The sequence below is a fragment of the Anticarsia gemmatalis genome, chromosome 4 (assembly GCF_050436995.1).
Source record: "Anticarsia gemmatalis isolate Benzon Research Colony breed Stoneville strain chromosome 4, ilAntGemm2 primary, whole genome shotgun sequence".
NCBI lineage: Eukaryota > Metazoa > Arthropoda > Insecta > Lepidoptera > Erebidae > Anticarsia > Anticarsia gemmatalis.
In genome coordinates this window covers 12,169,043-12,191,542 of record NC_134748.1, presented here as the reverse complement: position 1 = coordinate 12,191,542, position 22,500 = coordinate 12,169,043, and the positions used below count along the sequence as shown (strand labels likewise).

The window sequence follows — 22,500 nt, the reverse complement described above, 5'->3', positions numbered from 1 at the left end:
AGTTTCAGGGGTCAAATCATAAGTGCATTAACATGTCAATAATTTACTTGTCTTACAAATTACATTACGTTACGTTACAAAATTTAACTTAGCACATACCAAATATTTCACTTAAGCATTCAATCGTCTATAAATACGTTACTAATTACAACAAATTCCTGGTCCAAAACAATACGAGCACTCGGACACGACTACTGGCGTAACCACGAACTTCAACAAAGTCTTAATGATGTGATTTCGCAAGTGCTGACAGCGCATCGAGATGCTGCCGCTGCTGCTTCTTCATCACCTCCCTATTGATAAAGGAATGGAAGCACGGCACATGGAACGAGCTCAGACTAATACCCTGGTCTGTCAGAGTAGCGATCCTCTGCTTAGGCCTCTTATTATGATAATCTTTTAACCTAAAGTAAGTCTTATTTCCAGCCTCGTCCACCGCTACAATACCCTTGTCTGAAGGAGTCGGATGTTTACATTTCGTTCTTTCTTCATAGAACGATCGAGAATAGCTAAACGTAGTGTGTTTTCCTTGCTTTCCTTTGCCTTTCTTTTGAGGCATACGTGGCACAACTGACGGTTGAGGTATTGTCACGTCTTCCCCTTGAGCTATCAATTTCTTTAGAGTATCTAACAATAACTTCCTGTCATGCCCGTGGCCCATTATTCCCATTCGAGATAAGTGTTTCGGACTCGCGTCGCCGAAGCAACTCCAAGTTGCCTCTGATGGTTCGACAGCTGACGGTTTCTCCTTCTTCTTATCTCCTGCAACAGGCACCGGGCGACGCTTCTTCGTTGCCGCACCTTTCCTCGCGGGGTAATACCGCCAGTGATTGTTACAGTCAACGTATCCATCAATTCCAACCACTAACCAATTACCATCCGAAGATTGGAACTTACCCAACTCACCCTCTACGGTCTCCCCATTAGGTCCTGTGAAGTTATTAGGGGCCCATCTACCATCTGGTGCTACGTAACCATCTACATTTATCTCGAGCCAAGTTTTGGCTGGACTCCAAAATCCGCCTAAGTCACTACACTGCTCCCTTCCGTCGGGACCCTTGAAGAATCTCGGTACTGGGTTTCCGTATCGATCTAACAGCTTCACTCTATAATCCAAGTATGAATACTGACTGCTGTTATCCGATAATGTAACTTTCTTGGATTTAAATGTGGGGTCAAATTTGGCCGTAGGAGGTGTGAATTCTACTATCCATTCATCCTCATCGGTGTCCAAACTCGAGAGGTTCGTGTCTTCGGAGCACGAACAAGACTGATCCAAGTCAGTTCTGTCTGGGCCGGGCTGTGCCGGGTAGCACGTGCAATCAGGATCTTCAGTATCTGGTAATATTCCTAGCGCTTGTTGGTAGGTCTTCATGCAAATATCTTTGCACACATCTGTGAAAGCACTTTGAATGAATTCACGTTGTTTTCGTTCCAAGCGCCTGTGCGCACGTTCTTTCTTCAAGCGGCGTTCCCGATTTTCTTCCTCAGTTCTTCCTATCGTGTATGTGAGCGCCGGCTTATCTTCATAAGGAACTTGGTTGACGGCCCGTGGTTTGGCGTACGTCTTCATCGTCTCCATAGTCACGGTGTATTCTCCCTCCTTCTTGTGAACTACAAGTAGCGGCCGCTTCAACCCACGTTTTCCTTTACCCATATCCTTCTTCCTCTTCTTTTTAGCGAAGGATTCACCCGGATTGCGTGCCATTCTGAGCAGTCTTAGTACATGTTTATTCACTGCACCAGGTTTCCAAAGTGGACGGAACTAGGACAAAAAAAATGAAAAAAAATTAAACAAACACTCTATAAAAAGGTCGATAAAGTTTTGAAAAGTTAGTACTATTATGACGCACCTTCATGCCTGGTACATCTTCGCAGGTCCATAGCCATCCCATGCGCCTGGGCACTCGCCCAAGATGCCCAGTGCAAGGGAACGCACAATAATCGTGTCCAATATGGGGTGCTAGAACACAATAATTACATGTAACAAAACAAAAACTTTACAAATGTAGGCACATTCATTACTAATTTAAAACGCGCGTGACACTGTAATTTTCCGAAGTCGGTACTAAAGACTCCACCACATTCATTTAGTAAAGAATACTATTGAAGTTATATCTGATCTAAGTGTAATATTGTAAGTTTATTTAAGTCTTATGTGATGTAGTAAACATCTGTGGAAGTAGAATTTAATTCAAAATAATTTAAAGGAAACATGATCAACTATCTACAAACAAACTGAAAAAAAACAACATAGCCAATACATACGTATACCTGTATAACCGTAATTAAACTTAAATTTCTCATCCTTCTTTACTTTCTTGTTCTTTTTTATATCTCTTTCGGATTCATTGCTCTTCGCCTCTGCGCTCTTTGCCCTTGAAGCCTTCTTTGTATCGCTGCCAGTGTAACTAGCCTTTGCTTTAGTGTCTATCTTGTGATATATAGGGCAGGGATACGGCAAGTCAATGTTACGTAGTTCTGCAAACTCTTCACCATCCTTCTCGTAACCTCCGCAGATCTTACAATATGTTGTTTTCTTCGTAAAACCAAATCTACATTCGCATTCGCAATAACATTGAGGTCCCATCTTCAGATTTGCTTTCATTCCTCCGACCACCTCTTCAACTTTTTCCAACTTACTCCCGTCTTGACAGCACTCATTTTTCAAGTTAGCCAAGTCTATTAACACTCTATCATCAGGTGGCTCTGGAGGCTCTCTGAAAACTTTGCCGGCACAAGACACATCTCTGCATTTAACTACTTCCATCATATCGGTTGCACCTTTCGGTATATCTAGTGAGCATACGCTAAAGTTGCAAGGTTCAGCCTCTTTGTTCACGCACGCTCTATCGCATAATTTCACTTTATACCGTTCAAGAGATATATCTGTACTTTTACCGGAGTCCGGATCTGATTTGGGAGTGCTTCTGGAAGACTTCGGGGAGTCTTTCTGATCATTTTCTACTGTAAAATAACCCACCGTGTACACCTGGTTGCCAAACGGGGTAGTGTTATCGCCGAAAATATAATTGAGAATATTCAAATGATCTCTGTGCATTGAGGAACAAGATTTGATTTTCAATAAATCTACTTGTTTACTTCTATCTATATCGGCGTCGCTTTTCACTAGACTCATTATACTACTATTAACTTTCTTGCTGTTTGTCTTTGAATTGATATTTTCAAGGTCTTTCTCATCAGTTTTCTTTTCTTGAGGATCACCATTTTTATCAGGTTTTTTTGCTTTACTAGATGGCTTTTTTGACTTCTTCCTTCCTCTGCTATATATAGTTTTTATAATACCAGTGCCTTCGGCGAAATTGAACGGTTTCTCCGGTATCGTACTTAACACCGTAGAAGGTTTAGAATTGAACCCAGTGTACACGAATGTGTTTGATTTTTCTTCAGATAGCGACCTGAACTGCGTAGTTATTTTGTCTTTAAGATAACTCAACTTCATGTTTAGAGTGATGACCGCCATGCGTTTAGAAGTGTACTCGTCGAACACATTGTATTCTCCTTTCATGCAAGCTGGTTCGGACTCTTTCTCCGTGTCCAGCTGCTTTAAGAAATCAATGCAGGCCGAGGACCACGCTATGTTGGTCGATGCTATTTTATATTCCGGATAACGCTTACTCCACAAGGACAACTCCATCGGATACTTCTGCATGTTCGCAATCAGGGTCTCAACGTTATTCACGAATAAGATGGACTGACCTGTCTGCATCTTAGGATCTGCCGAAGGTTTGTTCAAAATAGACCGAGAATTCCTTCTTACTTTAGTTTTTCTCTTCGTATGTTTTCGTGTCATTTTTGGAAATACATCCTCTATTTCTTTAGGATCTCTCAGTACGATGGAAAATACATCAGCAAAGTTGCTTTTTATCACGAAATCTTTACATTTTACGTAGCTTTTTAAATCTTCTACTATTATTTCGACCAGGAACATTGAATCCGAACTGGCCATTTTGTCACATTACACTTATGTGAGATAATAGAGCTTCATAAAATATATTTTAAAAGCACATATTTAGATATTTCTTATTATTTTTAAATTAAACAGGAAATACTTAAAATTTTAGAGTTAGCCGAAAAACAGTTTGTCCAAAAGTGTCAAATTTGAAATTTGTTTTTAATTATTATGTTTCGAAATGGTAACATGGCAGTTAAATGCCATAGCGATTTGCACAAAGGTTGGATATCAAATAAATATTTTGGGAATACTCTCAAACATTCATCTGATATCAAACTAAACAGAGATAAACATACCTTATACTTCTAAATACAAACCTAACCTATATAGATACATTTACAACCAGGCTCAGAACAAATACTCGTGCTCATCATTCACTTATTTGTCCCACCTGGTCCCTGAGGTGACCACATTAATCACTGCGCCTAACTCTTGATCAGGAAACATATCTGGCTTTCCTCACATAATTAGGCGTGCTCATTTCCCGGGCGTGTGCGAAGTGCATCGCGTAAAGCTTGTAGTGCACCTTATATACTATTCATAATATCTCGTCTTGTTACTTAATTAAGTAAAAATGAAACTATCAAAGTAAATCAATAAAATGATTTATTAATAAAACTGTGACTAAATAATTTAAAAATACATATTACATTTCTTTGCTATAAAGCTACCCTGCAGATTTGTTGTAATATAACGCACCCGGCGTATCATGCGTTGATTCTGACGTAGATCCCTTCTGGATCAACCCGGTAACCGGCATGTTTGAATATGACCGTAAAGTATTCATCCTCTTGCGCGTATAAAATGGCAATACCTTTTTCCTCGGAGTATTCGAAGCTCTATTAGTCTTCACTGGCGGTTTCAGCTCTCCTATATCATCATACATTTGCAATCCTTCCATAATCTCACGATATTTAGCCATTTTCTTAGGATCCACATAAGGTCCGTTCCTACGGTCTCTGCGGAATCTTGGGAGCTGGTTCAATTCGTAATTAACCGAAACACTCATTACTAGAGGATTTTTTCCTTTACCTGATGCACCTTTCGTAGGTGCGACTGTGGTTACCTTCTTGGCCTCAGGTTTCTTCTGTCCTCCTTTTCCTGGTGGAGGAGTCGGTGGTCTTACCTGTTTGGTCTTAGACTCAGCCTTTTCTCTCTGGGCATCGGCAGGTGACTTTTTCGACGGTACAGTCGCAGTCGATTTTACACTCTTGGACCCTCTCCTTCTACCATACCATACCCACTTCAGATCTTTGTCAATATATCCATCTACTCCTATTTTCAGTAACTGCCCGCAATTGTCAGTGAAGGAACCTTCCTCAGCCGAATAAGCCATACCATCGGGACCCGTAAAATTCATCGGCACCCACCGGTTATCTGGTCCTATGTACCCATCTTTGTTGATCTCCAACCATACCTTACCTGGCCCCCAGAAACCGCCCAAGTCACTGCATTCCTGCTTACCTTCGTGGGATTTAAAGTACCGTGGTATTGGATTACCATTTTTATCGAAAAGTTTAACTTTGTAGTCCAAGTAGTTGTACTGACTTTCGTTATCTGTCAGCACTGGCGGGTGCTTAGCTTTCGCATCCCATAGTGCTGCGGGTGGGGTGAATTCTATAACCCATTCATCATTGTCAGTATCACTACTAGATATCGAACCTTCGTCTGAACATGAACAAGAATCTATAGGTGGACTGGGACCGGCGTCATCAGTGAAACAAGGGCATTCGGGATTGTTAGGATTTGGTAAGGGAAGTAGGCCAATCGCTTGATTGTAAGCTTTCAAACAAATCTCTTGGCACTTATCCCTGAAGGTAGACTGTAGCAGACGGCTCTTTCTTCTCGTTTCCCTCCTGGCTTGCCTCTCACGCTGTTGCTGTACCTTCTTCTTCTCCTCTTCAGTCTTTCCTATAGTGTACGTGAGCGGTGCTTTCGTCTCATCATACGGGTACTGATAAAGGAGCCGCTCTTTGGAATACTTTTTGAAGACCTCCATCACGACTGTGTATTCGCCATCTTGTTTTGTTACTATTAATGTTGGTTTGACGTCAATTTTCTTCTTGCGCTGTAGCATGGCTCGTTTCTTTTTAGCGATTGTGTCTGTGCCTTCTCTCAAAGCTCTGTATCTTCTTACCAAGATCTTGTTTGCTGCTCCTGGACGCCACTTGGGACGAGGCTGGAAAAGTGACAAGAATTTTAGCAAAACACGTTTAAAAAAGTTAACGGTATATCGTAATCTAGCAGAAATAAAACAACAGTTTAGACTGGAATGTTTATTAAATGTTAGTTGTATCAGATGTTATTTAACTGTTTTACAATGAATTTGACCAGTTTATAAAAATATTCAGTAACAGCGGAATGTTCTTATTGTTTTTTTTCATCTTGGACGTCCTAAAGCACTTGAAGCGGCAAAACTGACTCCATTTTATTTCACTTCCTGGGTTTATTCAGTTTCATTTTACCTGAAATCTGTGAAAGATATTAAGTTAAGGGATAATTATCTCTATAACCTTTTTATTATTATTCCATGAAAGAGTTTGTTTATTACGATCATACGGAGAAAATAATTATTTATGGGTTGGAAGAATGTATGACGATACCAAAAAATAAAGAAAACAAAATAAAGAGACTCACCAAGATGTCAACGACTTCACTGGCTCTATTTAAAAAAAACGAAAGATAGTAAAAAATACTATTAAAAACACATGATTCTAGAACAAGAATAAGTCGCGCGCAAAGTTGTTATAAAAATAAAAGAACTTAAGAAGAAATAAAATATTAAAATAGTACCTTTAACCCCGGGATATCTTCAGCGGTCCAGTTCCACCCCATATGCTTTGGAACGGCAGGGTACGGGTACTTGGGCTCGGGCTTCTTCTCTACAGGCGGTTGCGCCGCTGAAATATCAATATTTACTTAATTACATGTCATTGTGACAATTCTATCTTCCGCCATTGATATCTAGGTACTTAAATATGCAACGTTTATAATATAAATAAACATGCAGTACAATACGCACGTTCTTCTACAAAGTTAGCAGTATATTTTCCAACTTGCTTCTTCTCTTGTTTGGCCTTTTTAGCCTTTTCCTTAACACCTCCTTGCGTATCTTTCTCAGTGATACCGACCCTCGAGCTTCTCGCCATGGCGGCTTTCTCCGCCGCTTTAGAACCGGCTTTTGAACTTTTGGCACTCGGAGTTTTCTGTTCCGGCGGCACATTTTCTTCTGGCCATGGACTCTTGGTTTTTATGTACTTCCTATCGTACATTTTATGATACACGGGACAAGGATGAGGTCTCGAGTAGTCCGGTAGATCCTTTGTGTCACTACCGAGGGCTTCGTAGCCTCCGCACACAGCGCAATAAGTAGTTTTATTAGAAAACTTAAAAGTACATACACAGTCGCAGTAGCAAGGATCTTCATCAGCCAAATCCTTACTCTTCATAGCTTTATTTTTCTGCACACTGTCAGCTATGAAGTCTTTTACTCTCTCAGCAACGTCGCAAGATTTAACGCAGCAAGGGTTCTTGATATCATCAAAACTAATTTCTACTTTGCTATCTGCAGGGCTTGGGGGAAACTCATCCCGGCTTGGGCATACTGGTGATACACACTCTGAGATGGTATTGGCACCAGGATCTTTGTAAGTGCTAGTGGAACACGTTGTTTTAGAGCACGTTGACCTCTCCGCAGATTTCAGACCAGGACACGTGGGAGGGCAATATCGGTAAGTTCCCTTCCCAGATTCCGGGTCAGACTTTACCTCTTCACTAGCTGCGGACTTTTTATCAAAATCGTATTCCACAGTGAAGTAAAATACATCGTAAACTTTTTTATTATTCTTGGCGTAAGGACACGCCGCACCTCCACAATGAGAAGCATCACTTTCAGTAAGTTCACAGTCTTTGCTGCAGATTGAGGCGCACGATTCTCTCTTAGTGAGAGCTTTTTGCATTTTCTGTAAGCAGGCACATTGAGTAGAAAGACCTTCGAACGTCTCTCCTTCGGTAAACTCGCCTTCATGACGCAGAAACTTCTGTATTTTATCAGCCAGTGTACAATCTTTGCTACCACATGGTCCGACAACTTCATTTATATCAAATTCAATGTTGTCTTCGTCGACAAGATTCTCTAGGTAAGCTCTCATGTCTCTGGCAATTCGGCAATCCGCTCTACCACATGGGCCTCTTATATTGGCAATGTCAAACGTAGCACCTCGGGCACCTTCGACTTTCTTCCCGGCATCTATACATATTGGACACGGATCATTTTGTGCTTCCTTCCTAAATCGCTCAGCCAGTTCTCCTTTAGGCCAAGCAGTCTCTTTGCAATAACACAGTCTGTCAATGTCCGTAGCTTTGATTCTCGGTCTTATCGTCGGGCGTGGAGTAAGCATTCGCATGTTATCGTTACACGACACTATTATTTTTCTTACATAGTCAATAATGTGATCGACATCCGGACAAGTCTCTGGTGCTTTGTATATAGATTCGGGAGGTTTATCTGCGTGACCCATGCAACAGTAATCTCCTTCATTGAAGAATGTAAGGTTGGCACCAGGAGCGTTTTTATAATCAGCATAATTGACTTTAGCAGACTTTGCCTTCAAACTAGGTTTATCAACAATAAACTGATTTTCGATCTTATTGCAGTTTTCTTCGAAATCTTCATCTGTTGTCTTCATAGTACAGATGTAAGATGTGGTTTTAGAATTCATTCCTGTGTATAGGCACTTCCTAATGGTAGGATCTTCGGACAAGGTTCTAAACGCCGCAGTTACCTTATCAGTCAAATATGAGAGTTTTATTTGCAGTGATATCTTTGCCATTAATTTAGCTTTTCCTTCCTCAAAAATATTATATTCCTCATTCAGGGTCACAGGTGGAGCGTCTTCGCATTCGGTGATTTTTTGCAAATATGACAAGAACATCTGATCCCATGGTATAGTGACTGAACCTATATATTGTAAGTTATCCTCTTTGCTCCATAATGAGACTTCCATAGGAAACTTCCTCATGTTCTGTATAAGAACTTCAGCGCTACTTGAGAACAATACCGACTGCCCTGATTGGATAACTGGTTCTGGAGGAGGAAGTTCAACTGCTCCTTTTTTTCCTTTCTTAGGCTTTGGAGGTTTCTTTGCTTTTTTTCCAGGCGGATCTGGTGGTAAAGGAGGTGGTTCTGGTATAACAATATGCATCGTCTTAGGATCTTTTAATTCTAAAGAGAACACATCGGCGAAGTCACTCCTTATGACCAAGTGTCGACTTTCTACCAGACTGTTTACTTTTTCTATCACCACTTCAAATATAAACATGCCGCTTGTTACTGACATTTTCAATTTTTTTTAGTTACTTCTGCTTATAATTTTACATAATAAGTAATTTGTGCATTTTTGGTGATATAAATAAAAAATACAGAAAATTGACAATATACGGATTGTCAAAATTATTTTTTTACACCAGCCTATGAACTGAATGAAGTTTAATTTAAGTACTTTAACCTTTTTGATTGTAAATTATTATTTACTTACCAACATTCTACCAATTATTTTTACAGACGGTCTCATTTCCTTTAATCACACTTCAGTCATAGCTATAATACAGTTTGGTCAGAAAAAGATGAAGGCCTAAACCTATAAAATAAAATAAACATACAAATATTTATTACGCTTGAGGGATGAAACACCAAAGAGATGGCTGCTGTTGTCTGATAAAATGGGAAGTAAGTATTCTTACTCAAAATAAAGTTAAGAAAAGGTATATTTAACTTGGCTTTGTTAAGCTAAGCGCAGCAGTAAAACGTAGTGAAACGAAACGCAATCAACCAGCTGATCTGTGTCAAACTCTCATGTCAGTTTGACATTGCATTGACAAGAAAATCTTTGCATTACGAAATCATTATATTTATTTTAAAAATAAGTTTTCCATAGCGCAGTCCAGCCAAAAGCGACTCATAATGGTGATCCAGTTTTCAATAATGAAACAAAGCAGATGATTGCATAATTTATTGAGACAAATAGTCTAATTTTAGGTAAGTAATTTGTCTTTTGTGTTCGTTCTAAAGTGACGATAATGTTTTTATTTTTTTAATGGATGTTGAGACGAAAGTAACGTGTGTAGTGACTTCAGTGTCGTGTGATTTGTGACTTACATCATTAATTTACGTAAATATGCTTATTACGGTCTTTTTAACTAAAGTGCGTAGTGTGTTTTTGCAATTGAAAAAAATATTTTGAGTGGACATTATACGCAGTTTGTGTCGTGAAACCTTTTTAAAAATTTACAGCGGTAATTGAAATTTAATAAATTAACTACACAGTTTTTATTGCAAAAGTTATCAAAGTTTATTAGTAAGTAAGTAATTTAATATTCTTGGGAAAATAGGTTTCAGGAGACAATGATTTTTAAAAGTTTATAACATTACAAAAAAAAAATACTTCTTAATTGAATTTCACATATTCTACTACCCATATAAGGGAAAAGTTAGGCCTTCAATAGGACTCCTTGCCAATCTTTAGTCCACAAAATGAGCATCGGAGACTAACCAATATGTTAAACTTAATAATTTCAAAATTGATTCAGGTATTAGTTTATATACTGACATTCAACTGATATCAAATGACTATTACTATAAAATATACCTATTACTTCTATCTTATCACAACTGATTTGAGATACAATTGATATACATATATTGTAACTATTTGCGCTATACTAATAAGTGTCTCGCACTTCCTGTATAACAGATCTCATAGTGTGTTGTGCTAATATAAGCATTATAAGCTATGATTTACAATACCTTACATAACCATTTCTTAGATATAATTTGAATTTAAATTAAATTGTAACTCGTAGATGTAATGCAATTGACTAGTGTGAGTTAAAGAGTGTGTGTTGTTTAAAAGTGAAAAGTAATTCAATTGAAATGCATTTATTGATTGTTTTGCTATAGTTTGTGCATGTTGGAATATACAAACACACCTAACTGAATAAACAACTCGTCTTAGTCTAGATTTTAGTAATATGTGTCATTAAGAGTATATTATTATTTTAACCCTCTATTGAATGTGGGCCCATGTACGGAATTGTGAAAAATATTTGTTATGTTATATTTTATTTGGAAATAGTACAACAACAAAGGTACAATACCATATATTATGGGCTCCATGCAGTAGAGGCATAACGGTTTTCCCTGTGTACATTTTCTAACAAAATTAGTAACCTATTTGAGTCTAGTTAGCATTAAAGAGTGACTGGAATGTGTCATTAAAACTATAGTTTAGTAGTTTTTCCTGTGTAGTTTTTCGATTACTACTCTAAGACGTTACACTGGGTAATACCCAAATCTCGTTGGTACATATCGCAATAATTCCATAGCACAATGGACTTCCTTGTGGGTGGTGTGGCCGGTGTGGGAGCTGGTTTCTTCAGCAACCCGTTTGACGTAGTGAAGACCCGTATGCAGTTGCAAGGAGAACTGCGGGCTCGAGGCCAGCATGCGGTCCATTATAAGAACATACCCCATGCAATGTTTACAATTGTGAAACACGATGGAGTTAGTGCTTTGCAGAAAGGACTTGTGCCAGCGTTGTGGTTCCAACTTGTTGTTAATGGGGTAAGGTGAGTCATGTTTCTTTTATTGTATTTATGTATTTCTTTTATTTTCTTAAAATAACTCTATATTTTGTGTAATTATGTTATTTTCTTAAATGTGATGAAAAACTTGAAGTTTGCAGGATTGATAGTTATGGTCAACTTTAGGATTGTAAATATTGTAATTGACTGAGTTTAATCAAATCTTTTTATTTAATTTTGCTTTAACACACATACAGACCAGTTAATTTTGACTGAGCGTTAGATACAAATATTAGAAATGACAAACTTCAAATTTTTCTATTACTCTTTACAACTTATGCTCATAAAAGAGCCTTCCTTTAATTGAAATACTAAATATGCCTTTATTTATAACAAAAACTGAGTAACAACCTTATTTTAGGTTAGGTATATACCAGCATGCAGACAATATGGGCTTACTACGAGATGAAAAGAACAATACAAAGTTCGTAAACAGTTTAGTGGTTGGGTCCATATCCGGAATGTGTGGAGCATTCTTTGGTAGTCCACTACAGCTGGTGAAGACCCAACTCATGTCATACTCCTCGGAGAAGATAGCTGTAGGAACCCAGCATGCACATCCAGGCATGATGTATGCATTCCAGAAGATTTATACCAAGAATGGTCTCTCTGGATTGTGGAGAGGTGCCCATGGAATGATGATCAGGAATTCCATTGGATCCGCATCGCAGATTGCTTCGTTTGCTGTGTAAGTTTCACATTAAGTTATTTTAGTAGTTTTGTTTACAATTTTTTTTTCTTTAACCAAGTCTAATTTAGTTTCTTCGTGCATCAGAATGAGTAAACTAGCGTAGGTTTTATTCTTCAATGAAGACATTTTTGTGTAATCTATACATTTGCTTGATTTTTGGTCAGATTATATTCTACATGTTTCGTTCCGTTTAATAGTTCTCTTAATTTTTTTTAGTGAGTTTTTAGTGAGCAGTGATAGCCGAGTGGTATAAGTTGACACCTCCCACGCAAGTGGTCGCAGGTTCGAACCCGAGGCAACACACCAATGACTTTTCGAAGTTATGTGTGTATTAGAAATAATTATCACATGCTCCAACGGTGAAGGAAAACATCGTGAGGAAACCTTGCATGCCTAAAATTTGTTTAATACATTTATTGAGGGCATGCAAAGTCCCCAACCCGCACTTGGCCAGCGTGGTGGACTCAAGGCCTAACCCCTCCCTCATTACGGGAGGAGACCCTTGCCCAGCAGTGGGACAGTAATGGGTTAAATTTATTTTTATTTAATTTTTTTTAAACTAAAAAGAGATTTCATCTACAAATTCAAAAGAAATAAAGAAATGTATTCGACTATTTACCAACCTAATTGTTTATAACATGCCTTAAACTCTTGTTATTACATTTGGAAATAACAATGTCATCTGCAAAAAGCATTTTTTGTTCAAAATATTTGCACATTCATATCAATTGTTATTGTTGCTAAGTTGACAAGCCCCTATGACGTAAACAGAGTTGAAAGGCGTGTCCAACCTAGTTATGAAAGATAACCTCTAGTACGGCTAATTAACTTGTGTTTAATGAAACTGTGACGAGTATTGCGTAATGATAAGCTTAGATACTTCAGTCTATTTTTAATTAGAAACCTTGATATTTTCCACACATAGTAACTTAAATCTAATGCTATCTATACAGTTTTATAAATGTAAAAGTTAGGTATAGTTTACGCTAGTTTAAAGTGTAGGTACATCCCATACTTTTGTAATTTTTTTTAACTCATTACTGTCCCATTGCTGGGCAAGGGAGCTTTCCTGCATTGAGGGGAGGATATAGCCATGTAAATATTTTTAATCCAGTCCAGTTTTTTTTAAATCCAACTTATTTAAACTGAATTTTGTCCTCCTAGTCAACTCTCTATTTCCATACTAGGTACCTACATAGAATTCAAAATCTTAAGATATAATGTTAATGTCTATTTCAGGAAGTTACTTACCTACTATAATTCATAAATAACTTTATTTCAACCAGATAGCCTTAGGTGTACTTTATTTTATAGCACGAAATAGTGTTGCATACTAAAGGGAAAAGAAATACTTTCATAAGCTCCTTGAAGTTAATTAACAATTTTTTTTAAACAATTTCAGATGTAAAGAATGGATGGACGACAACAACATGTTCCAACAGTCTAAGTACCTCTCCGCGTTCGTGGCTAGCAACATCGGAGCACTCGTCAAGACTGTGTGGCTGACACCCATGGATGTTATCATGACTAGGCTTTATAACCAAGGTGAGAAATGTATATCTATCTCTGTCTGTCATATGTGGGACCTTGTGGTTTATATGCCTTTCTCTATCTGACCTGTGGCTGGGGAGCCTGGGAATGTCGTAGAATACCGCTCTTTATCTGTTCCATGTCAGAGCAGCTGTAAACTGAAGTCATGTTAATGATTACTAGATTTTAATCTAGTAAATGGAGTATTTTAAACTAGATATTTACTATGTAGAGACTAGTTACTATAGGTACTATAGGGTAGGGCATTGGTGACCAAAATGGCCGTATGACATGATACTTGTAAAATTATCTCTTACTCTATCACTATTATTGGTCCAGAAAGGATGTTTTTTCTTCTTTTATATTATAAAAAAAATTTACGTGGAGACAATATTGCTGTCCCGTAAAAAGCCTTTTTCTTAAAGCCTCTATCCATAAATAAATAAGGTCTATAATCTATGATCTGGCGGCAAGGAAATCAGATATCTTCTTAAGATTTTCCTTTAAAAATGTGATCAATCAAAATACAAGACGTAAAAGCAAGCACCACTTTACAAGATAAGAATTCTGATGCAAATACATTATCGGTCAACGTACATTGTACGAAAACTTATCAACCACTTGTCGGGGACTTAACTGATAAACTTTGTAACACTGAAATACTTCCTGATATTACGAATATGATAGACATTTTTTGGGGGTGTGTATAAAAGGTCGTTACTACGTAGCGTGGGGTCGTGGGTTCGATTCTCGCAGTATTCGGGGTGTATCGTGCATTTTTCCTATAAGGATTGGCATAGGCAATGAATACATATTTGAATATGAAAAATGACGAAAAAGAAGTAATGCAGGCTTGTTTTTACTCAGTTTAAAGTTTTTTGCCATATGCATCTCTTCATATTAACTTATCGGTTCTGCCAAATTCGTCTTAGTTGGTCAATAAATGATCCTTGCCAGACAGATTTTATTTGCAATATATCAATTTAAAATCTTACACTAATAATGTTATCATTTGTTTCCAGCTGTCGACGCAAACGGGCGGGGTCTTATCTACACAGGAATTGTAGACTGTGCGAAGAAAATCACCAGGACCGAAGGCCTATTAGCTTTTTACAAAGGCATGGGCCCTTCTTACTTGAGGCAGGCACCTCATACAGTGCTGTTATTAGTATTCTGGGACATGCTCAAAGATCTGCAGAAAAGTATTGAAAATAAAGCGTAGTTTAATTTGTAGTGAACTAGTGTAATAGATGAAATTGATATAAGTGGAAAGAGACGGTGTTATATCATTTGTGATTTGAAACCATTAGTGCAAGAGGGACAGCAATTTGGTTGTTGCCTGCTGCTGTCTTAAGCCTAAGTATCAAAACTTTTAACATTAAAAATCGGTCTTTTGATAACAAACAATTTGAAACTGTTCAGTAAATGGTTATTATGTAATTTAAATATTATTATTCTTTTGGTTACATTACAATATAATTATGTTTAAGTACTAATTTTTTGACAGGATTTATGTTTATCTCTCTTTCTAGAAATTTATTTATTTTATTTTATTAATTTCGAGTTGCTTTTTCTTACAGTTTTACAACGTTTAGTGGATTTTAAAGAAAAAATATCAAGCTTTTATCTATTACACTAGTATTAGAAATTTAGATAGTTAAATGCTTATGTTACTTACATAGATTTAAGTAAATTACGCCTCAATAAAAATGTTGCCTTGTTAAAAAACGCTGCTCAATTTAAGTTGCGTCTTATTTTGAGCAGTAATGCTTAATTTTGTGCAATATAACAAAAAATGAGATTTTTCTCTCATTTTGAGTGAGATTATTTATTTTGTTTTGTTTATATGTCTTTACAATTACGTAGACTTTGGTATTATAGTTTTATAATGTACCATATTGTTAAGGTCTGATTTTTTCATGGTCTGATAATTTCGAAGGTATATTTTTAACAATTTATTCATTGAAGATTTAGTATAAAATACACCCACGTTTTTAATTATAGTCTTATGTAATAGCGAAGGCAAAACTCTAACTACAATACCTGTCGACGAGGGTCCTGTTACCAAACACCAGACATCTTTTTTTAAATTTTATTAACAGATTTCTTTTATTATAGATATTTATATTAACAGAGTTTTTTAAACTAAAAATATCAGCCTAAGGCTGCGTTTCCACCAGAGATGTGCGAGGATGCGTAGCGAGGGATGTGTTTGTAAAGAACCAATAGAATCGCTTCATTTACCTCGCCTCGGTCAGCACAGCTCTGGTGGAAACGGCTCAGCGGAGCTAGATTTTTGCGCATACAAAACAAGCGAGGAATGTGTGCGAGGGATGTGTACGAGGGATGTGTGCGAGGGATGTGTTGAGAAGGATGTGTTGCGAGGTTTGCGCATACTGTACCAGCCAGTCCACAGACGGAGTTTGTTGGAAGTAGAAGTGCGTAAAATAGATATGGATAATTGGAAAAAGAAGATACTTTTATATTTAACAATCGCAACGCATCCTCGCACCACACATAATGCGCATTTTCACAGCTCCGCTACACATCCTCGTAGACACATTTTCATCGCACAGCTTTGGTGGAAACACCCACACATTTTCACAGCACAGCTAGACATCCTCGCACGACACATTTCCATCGCACATCTCTGGTGGAAACGCAGCCTTAAGACTTCATCTTACACTACCGATCACAAAAAAAATAGCAGAATAATTAGAAAGTCTGCATACTTTAACATAAACTTATCTGACCATGAAAAAATCGTTCCTAAAGTAAATTAGACTATATAAAACTCGGGGCAATGCAATCAGTACAAAAATGTATTCTTAAGTTAAGAGCTAATAATTTATTTGATAATTATGTTTTGTTAGTTATATTGATAATGCGATATACTGTGTCTCTGTTATATTATTATGACCTTGTTGATAACTCATACAGTGCAATGTATTTCTTTTAAACGGACTTCAGTGTAATATAAATAAAGGCAGGTAAATTTTTGCGTTGAAAATTGGTTCTGTAGTAGTAAAAGTTGTTTAATTTGAGAAAGGATTACATAATTGATCTGTTTTTATACATAATTGGCTGTTTTTTAACCAGTAATTTATTGTCATTTGATACCAATCAACATAACCTCTTTAAATTCTATAACAACAAAAATAGTTTTTGATCGTTTAAGAAACTTAAATATGAAACCAGTTTGTCCAAATTTAAACTTATTTTTCCGTTCATTGCTAAGATTTTGCGTTTTAGGATTAACCTAACCTAACTTGCACTTAGGCAGCAAGGTAGAATTAATGCCTTACCCTAACTTCTCTTATTATGTAAGGAGACCTATTGCCCAGCAGTGGGACAGTGTCTCACAATTGTATACGTAGTTAAGCTTCCAGCTATATTAAATACTAACGAGTCCTAACATATAACTTAAACCCAATATTCCCTTAGATTTGTACCTGAACAACCATTAACTCCAATATAATTCAGTATTATCGCAAATAAATACGGTATTTTAAGCATTTTTATTTACTGTATAGTATTTTATCAATAGCATTTAATTAAAATGGAAATTGTAATGATAATTTCTGTTTTAATCTATATCCCGAATAGTTTTTTATATTTATAATGGCAGCCCCAGTGCTAAGTTTAAGTGTTACCCGTTTTAAATTTTTTTTTTATTAAATATCCACTGATTTGTTATGTTTATTTAATCATGTAGAATTAACCTTTCCTAAAGAGATAGCTGCGTAAAAAACACATAATCCTTCTTTACGCAGTTGGATATAATTAGTTTGTAGTGAAAAAATATTTGTCTTCTTACAGTTATTCGATTTGAATAATAAGTATAGAAGTAAGTAGTTATTAAATAAGTAGTAAAATGTACAAATTATGAATCTGGCTGTAATATAACCAAAGATATTACTTTTTACCCAAATATATCGCTTTCCAGTACTTTATGAATTTATTTTACATACATAATATCAACATGTTATACCTGAAGGTATATAAAATGTATGTTTAATCAAATAATCAATATTAGTCCCATGTAATAGGGCTGAGCCCATTGCCATGTACCGGGTACTATTTAATTTAAGTTAGACATACATACAATATAATCCCATAAGCTTTTCCTTGCAAAACATCAAAAATAAACCAATCAGAGCTGTGAAATAATAATTACATCGTCAATTACATTACATATATAGGTATTTTTAAGAAAAAATATGTTCATTTCATTCAACTATCAAAAGTAGGTGCAAAATATCTGTATGTTATATTAAATCTGTTATATGTATATGTAGATAATAAAAAACCCTAATTTGTAATCTCAGTGCCTTTTAAGATATGTATATTAATAGAATAAAATATATATCTAAGTTTTATCATTATACATTGAATGATCATGCTTCCAAAGGTACAATAAGAAAATTGGTGTGTATTGCAATAAGTTGTACTGATGTTTTCATGTTGTTCATACAATAATTTAATTAAAGTATACTGGTAGATAATTATAAAGGATATTAAATCTGATTGATTAAAAGTGTATCGACTTTATTTAATTTATAATATCATCAGTAAAACTTATTGTGATGCACTTTTAAGTGAATAGGTACAATAATTAGTACCTATATCAAAGTCATTTGTATGAAATAAATGTTTTAGAAAAAATGCTTTTTACGTTGAATAAACAGTTTTACTAGATGATTACAGTGTTTTATTAAAAAATAACTCACATTACACCCATCAAAGACTGCTCTGCAGATCCTAGTAAATTTACAAATAATGCTTACTTATGATAAAATAATGCGTAAGTTGTGTAAAAAACATACATTGGGTTGAATTCCCGAATAAATAATAACAAAAAACTTTTTTCCCTATTCAAATTGGCGCCAAAATTGACATTTCAAAATTAAAAACTTACCTTCCCTTTTTAATCTTCCACAGATAAAATATGGCGGTGCAAACAGCCAGTCAACACGGTATTACCCGTGACCTCACAGATTTGGGTATGGGAGGCGTCTCAGCTATGTTTGCGACATTATTCACGAACCCCATAGAAGTGGTTAAAACAAGACTACAGCTGCAAGGAGAGTTAAAAGCTAAGGGGAAACATGCTGTTTTCTATAAAAATGTACCACACGCATTGATAGTTATTGCAAGAACAGAAGGAGTAGTCGCCTTGCAGAATGGACTCCCAGCTATGCTGGGTTTTCAGTTCTTTTTGAATATTTTTAGGTAAGAATTTGACAACTGTTAAGACTTACAGTAGGTATATCCTCATTGATACAAGGTACTGGGTTCAATTCCTAGATCTGAATAAAGCTTCTATTAAGTAATTCTTATATCCTCCTAATATTGATTTTCTTATCTTTATTGTAGCAATTTTTTACTTTTTTATTACTAAAACAGAAAAACTGTAATATATCCTTCTGAAAGTCTCCTGAAGTCGACTAGCATAAACTAAAAAGCAATTCATTTGTAGAAAATATATATTATTAAAACGGAAACCCATAATTTTCCAGATTAGGCTCCTTTCGCATAGCAGAACGCCGTGGTCTACTCAAAGACCAGAACGGCAACACCTCCATCCTCCGAGGGGCCGCAGTGGCCGGGCTCGGTGGAGCACTGGGGTCTATAGCTGGCACGCCATTCTTCCTGGTGAAGACCAGGCTGCAGAGCCAGGCAGCCCAGAATATAGCTGTAGGACACCAGCACAAACATGCAGGAACTTTCAGTGCACTGATGGAGATATTCTCGAAGGAAGGGGTGAAAGGTAGGGTGAAAAAAAGCTTAGATTAAATTACACAAAACCGCTACTTATGGTGTGTCCGTGCAAGGCCGTTTTACTTTTTTTATATAAGAAACGACATCGAGACCGTTAACAAAGTTATGTGGATGGCACAAATATTATTTTCTGATCGGAATCGAACCTTCAGCTTCCGCATGCAGAAATAACTGCCAATGCGAATCTCTAGTTTCCTATTTTGGTCCCTGGGTCACAGTCATAACCTGTCCAAATTTTGTTTGAATGTTTTCAATAGTTACCAAGAATATAGCAAAAAAGCGTAGTTTGTAGTATACTTTTACAATTTGGCATAGATAATAAGTTAAGTTTGTCCTTCTTTTATTTCCAGGTCTATTCCGTGGCGTCTACCCTCAGATCCCCCGCGGCATGGCGGGCTCGGCGTCCCAGATCCTAAGCTTCACGTACGCCAAGGACTGGCTGAGGGCTAACGACTGGTTCACGAACAGTCCCCTGCTGCTGTCGTTTGTAGGCGCCAACCTCGGAGGGGTGGTGATGACGCTGTGCTTGAACCCCTTCGATGTGGTGGCTACCAGGCTTTGTAATCAACGTGAGTATTGAGATTATCAAAGATTTTATTTTACAAAAGGTCTTTGGGCAAATGCCTCCTTCAGTCTCCTCAAACTGATGTTTACCCTCAGCCATTTACAGCAAATGAGCCTGAAAGATAAAAGATTTATAAGCAAAAAATGACAACCGATGTATTTTCGAAAAGGTTTGAAGAACCCTTTTATAACAAAGTCCATTAATTTTAGTGTTTTAATAAAAAATATTTATTTATAATAAAAAATATAGCAGACTTACAAACTAGCCAATAGTTTGCAATTTACAATTTATAATATATTATCCTCTTTGTAGAATGTACGATTCTTCATACCTTGACCATTCCTAGACACGGCCCTCGTCCGAAAATAGGAGTAATATTGGCTTCAAGTCTTTAGGCTAGAAAAATATACCCGTCTTAATTTATTCTGCAACATTATCTGAATTACCTGTATATTCAACTAAGCAATGTCAAGAAATGTTAATTACTTTAAAACTTCTTGTTCACCCCTTACAGCCGTCGACGCACAAAACCGCGGCAAGCTATACTCCGGCATGATCGACTGTTTCATTAAAATGACTCGCCACGAAGGAGCGCGCTCTTTGTACAAGGGAGTTGGGGCCAACTACATGAGGCTAGGACCCCATACTGTGCTGCTACTCGTCTGCTGGGACCAGCTCAAGATTCTAGAAGAATATCTAAGAAGATAATATTGATTAAGTGTTGTTATAAGTGATATTAGGCAGGTAGGTGCTTTTTTAAATTAAAATCAATCAAAATCAAGTTATTTTATTCTTATTTAGTTTATTGAGACTTATGGTTTAGTAAAAGTGATGTACGGCGAGTTTGAAAGGTAGAGCTAATAAGAAGAGATGGCACGAAAAGTTGTAGCATTTATAACTAGTATGTTTTAAAAAGCAATAACCATTGCCTAGTGGTAATTTCTTTTTTATTTTATTTTTTTAATTACATAGTTACTTTTTTTATAAGGCATTTCTGTGGCCGCGTATAAATATATGTATAAAATAATACATTAATATGTGTTTAAGTATATAATTATAGTATGTAAATATGTGTAAAATTATCCGTTTTAGTGTATTATTACACGTTGAACTTATTTTATTTATAAATATTATAGAACAATGAAGACAATATTTTTAAATACCTTCTCTTATAATGTATGGGTATAGTTATACAAAACACGGGTATGCATTTAACAAAATAGTGATATAGTTTCGATAATAAACATGATCATACTTACATAATTTTAAATAAAATTCTAAAACATAATGTTTTAATGTCCGCACTCAACTTTTTAGTTCAATGTAACGTCATGAAAGTACAAAATAAGATTATGTCCTTAAATGAATAGCTAAAGGTAAGTACAATAGTTACAATATTCATAAATAAATTATGGGCCGTTTTCCATATCCTATGTTTAGTACAGTAGATAAACTGGACAACAAACAATTTAAGCAATCTTTATATATATAATTCTTCTGTAAGTGTGTATGTCACTGAACTTCTCTTAAACGACTGGACCGATTTTGAAGAAATTTTTCGTGTGTGTTCAAGGGGATCTGAGAATGGTTTAGATTCACAATTTTGTACGCTGGACAATGTTTTTTTAATTAATTCTTAATTTATTAGTAACGTGTAGACAGGACAACGTCTGTCGGGTCCGCTAGTATACCTATAATACTTGATAGAGGTATTTGAGTACCTATAACTATATACAAAAACCACTTGCTTGTATATGAGGATCAGGAATATTAGGATATTGAAAATGGCCTAACAACATCACACGAATTTTATCTGTTATAGAAATATCATTAATTGTTATTGAGATTTTTATGGTAAATGAAAGAAATCATAAAATAAGATTTATTTTTGTTATAACATTATTTTCAACTGTTAAATAAATACCTACATTTATTCATTGTTTCCAGTCGTTTTATTTTAAAATCCTTTTTCATTTTTGAACGAACAGTGAAATTATTTTAACATAACCTCAAATTACATTTTGTATTTAATTGCGTTTTATCTATTTTATGCATTGAATATAGGAAAATATGTGTAAATTATATTGTTATTTAAAACATTTTAATTAGAAAAACACTGCAAATATCGATATTTAAAGTTCGAATTTAAAAAAAGGAAAAAATGTTTTAAACTTTTTTTTAACCCTGCAAACGCGACATGTTTAAAATTTAAAAAAAAAATAATATTTAATTTATTTACAGTGGCATTTTTTATGAAAATGTATAAAGCATAGCTATTGTTTTGACTAACATAAATAGTAATTTTGATAATATTAG

The 22,500-nt window shown here is 35.9% G+C and overlaps 4 protein-coding genes across 4 annotated transcripts; 2 read left to right on the top strand and 2 right to left on the bottom strand.

Annotated features, from left to right (window-relative positions):
- Positions 1-27: 27 nt before the first annotated feature.
- Positions 28-4,116, bottom strand: LOC142972594 (uncharacterized). Its single transcript, XM_076113845.1, has 3 exons — positions 2,269-4,116; positions 1,854-1,963; positions 28-1,765 (listed from the first exon to the last, which is right to left on the bottom strand). The coding sequence occupies exons 1-3, from the start codon at positions 3,968-3,970 to the stop codon at positions 224-226; spliced, it is 3,354 nt and encodes a 1,117-aa protein (XP_075969960.1). The 5' UTR covers positions 3,971-4,116; the 3' UTR covers positions 28-223.
- A 527-nt stretch (positions 4,117-4,643) lies between these two features.
- LOC142987866 (uncharacterized) lies at positions 4,644-9,431 on the bottom strand. Its single transcript, XM_076136804.1, has 3 exons — positions 6,999-9,431; positions 6,770-6,876; positions 4,644-6,155 (listed from the first exon to the last, which is right to left on the bottom strand). The coding sequence occupies exons 1-3, from the start codon at positions 9,313-9,315 to the stop codon at positions 4,644-4,646; spliced, it is 3,936 nt and encodes a 1,311-aa protein (XP_075992919.1). The 5' UTR covers positions 9,316-9,431.
- A 402-nt stretch (positions 9,432-9,833) lies between these two features.
- LOC142972591 (solute carrier family 25 member 35-like) lies at positions 9,834-22,126 on the top strand. The gene is made up of 5 exons (XM_076113839.1): positions 9,834-10,013; positions 18,780-19,070; positions 19,358-19,608; positions 19,970-20,188; positions 20,699-22,126. Exons 2-5 carry the CDS (start codon positions 18,787-18,789, stop codon positions 20,890-20,892), a joined length of 948 nt encoding a protein of 315 aa, XP_075969954.1. The 5' UTR covers positions 9,834-10,013; positions 18,780-18,786; the 3' UTR covers positions 20,893-22,126.
- Positions 11,383-18,526, top strand: LOC142972592 (solute carrier family 25 member 35-like). Its single transcript, XM_076113841.1, has 4 exons — positions 11,383-11,597; positions 11,979-12,305; positions 13,711-13,853; positions 14,861-18,526. Exons 1-4 carry the CDS (start codon positions 11,533-11,535, stop codon positions 15,058-15,060), a joined length of 735 nt encoding a protein of 244 aa, XP_075969956.1. The 5' UTR covers positions 11,383-11,532; the 3' UTR covers positions 15,061-18,526.
- Positions 22,127-22,500: the final 374 nt, after the last annotated feature.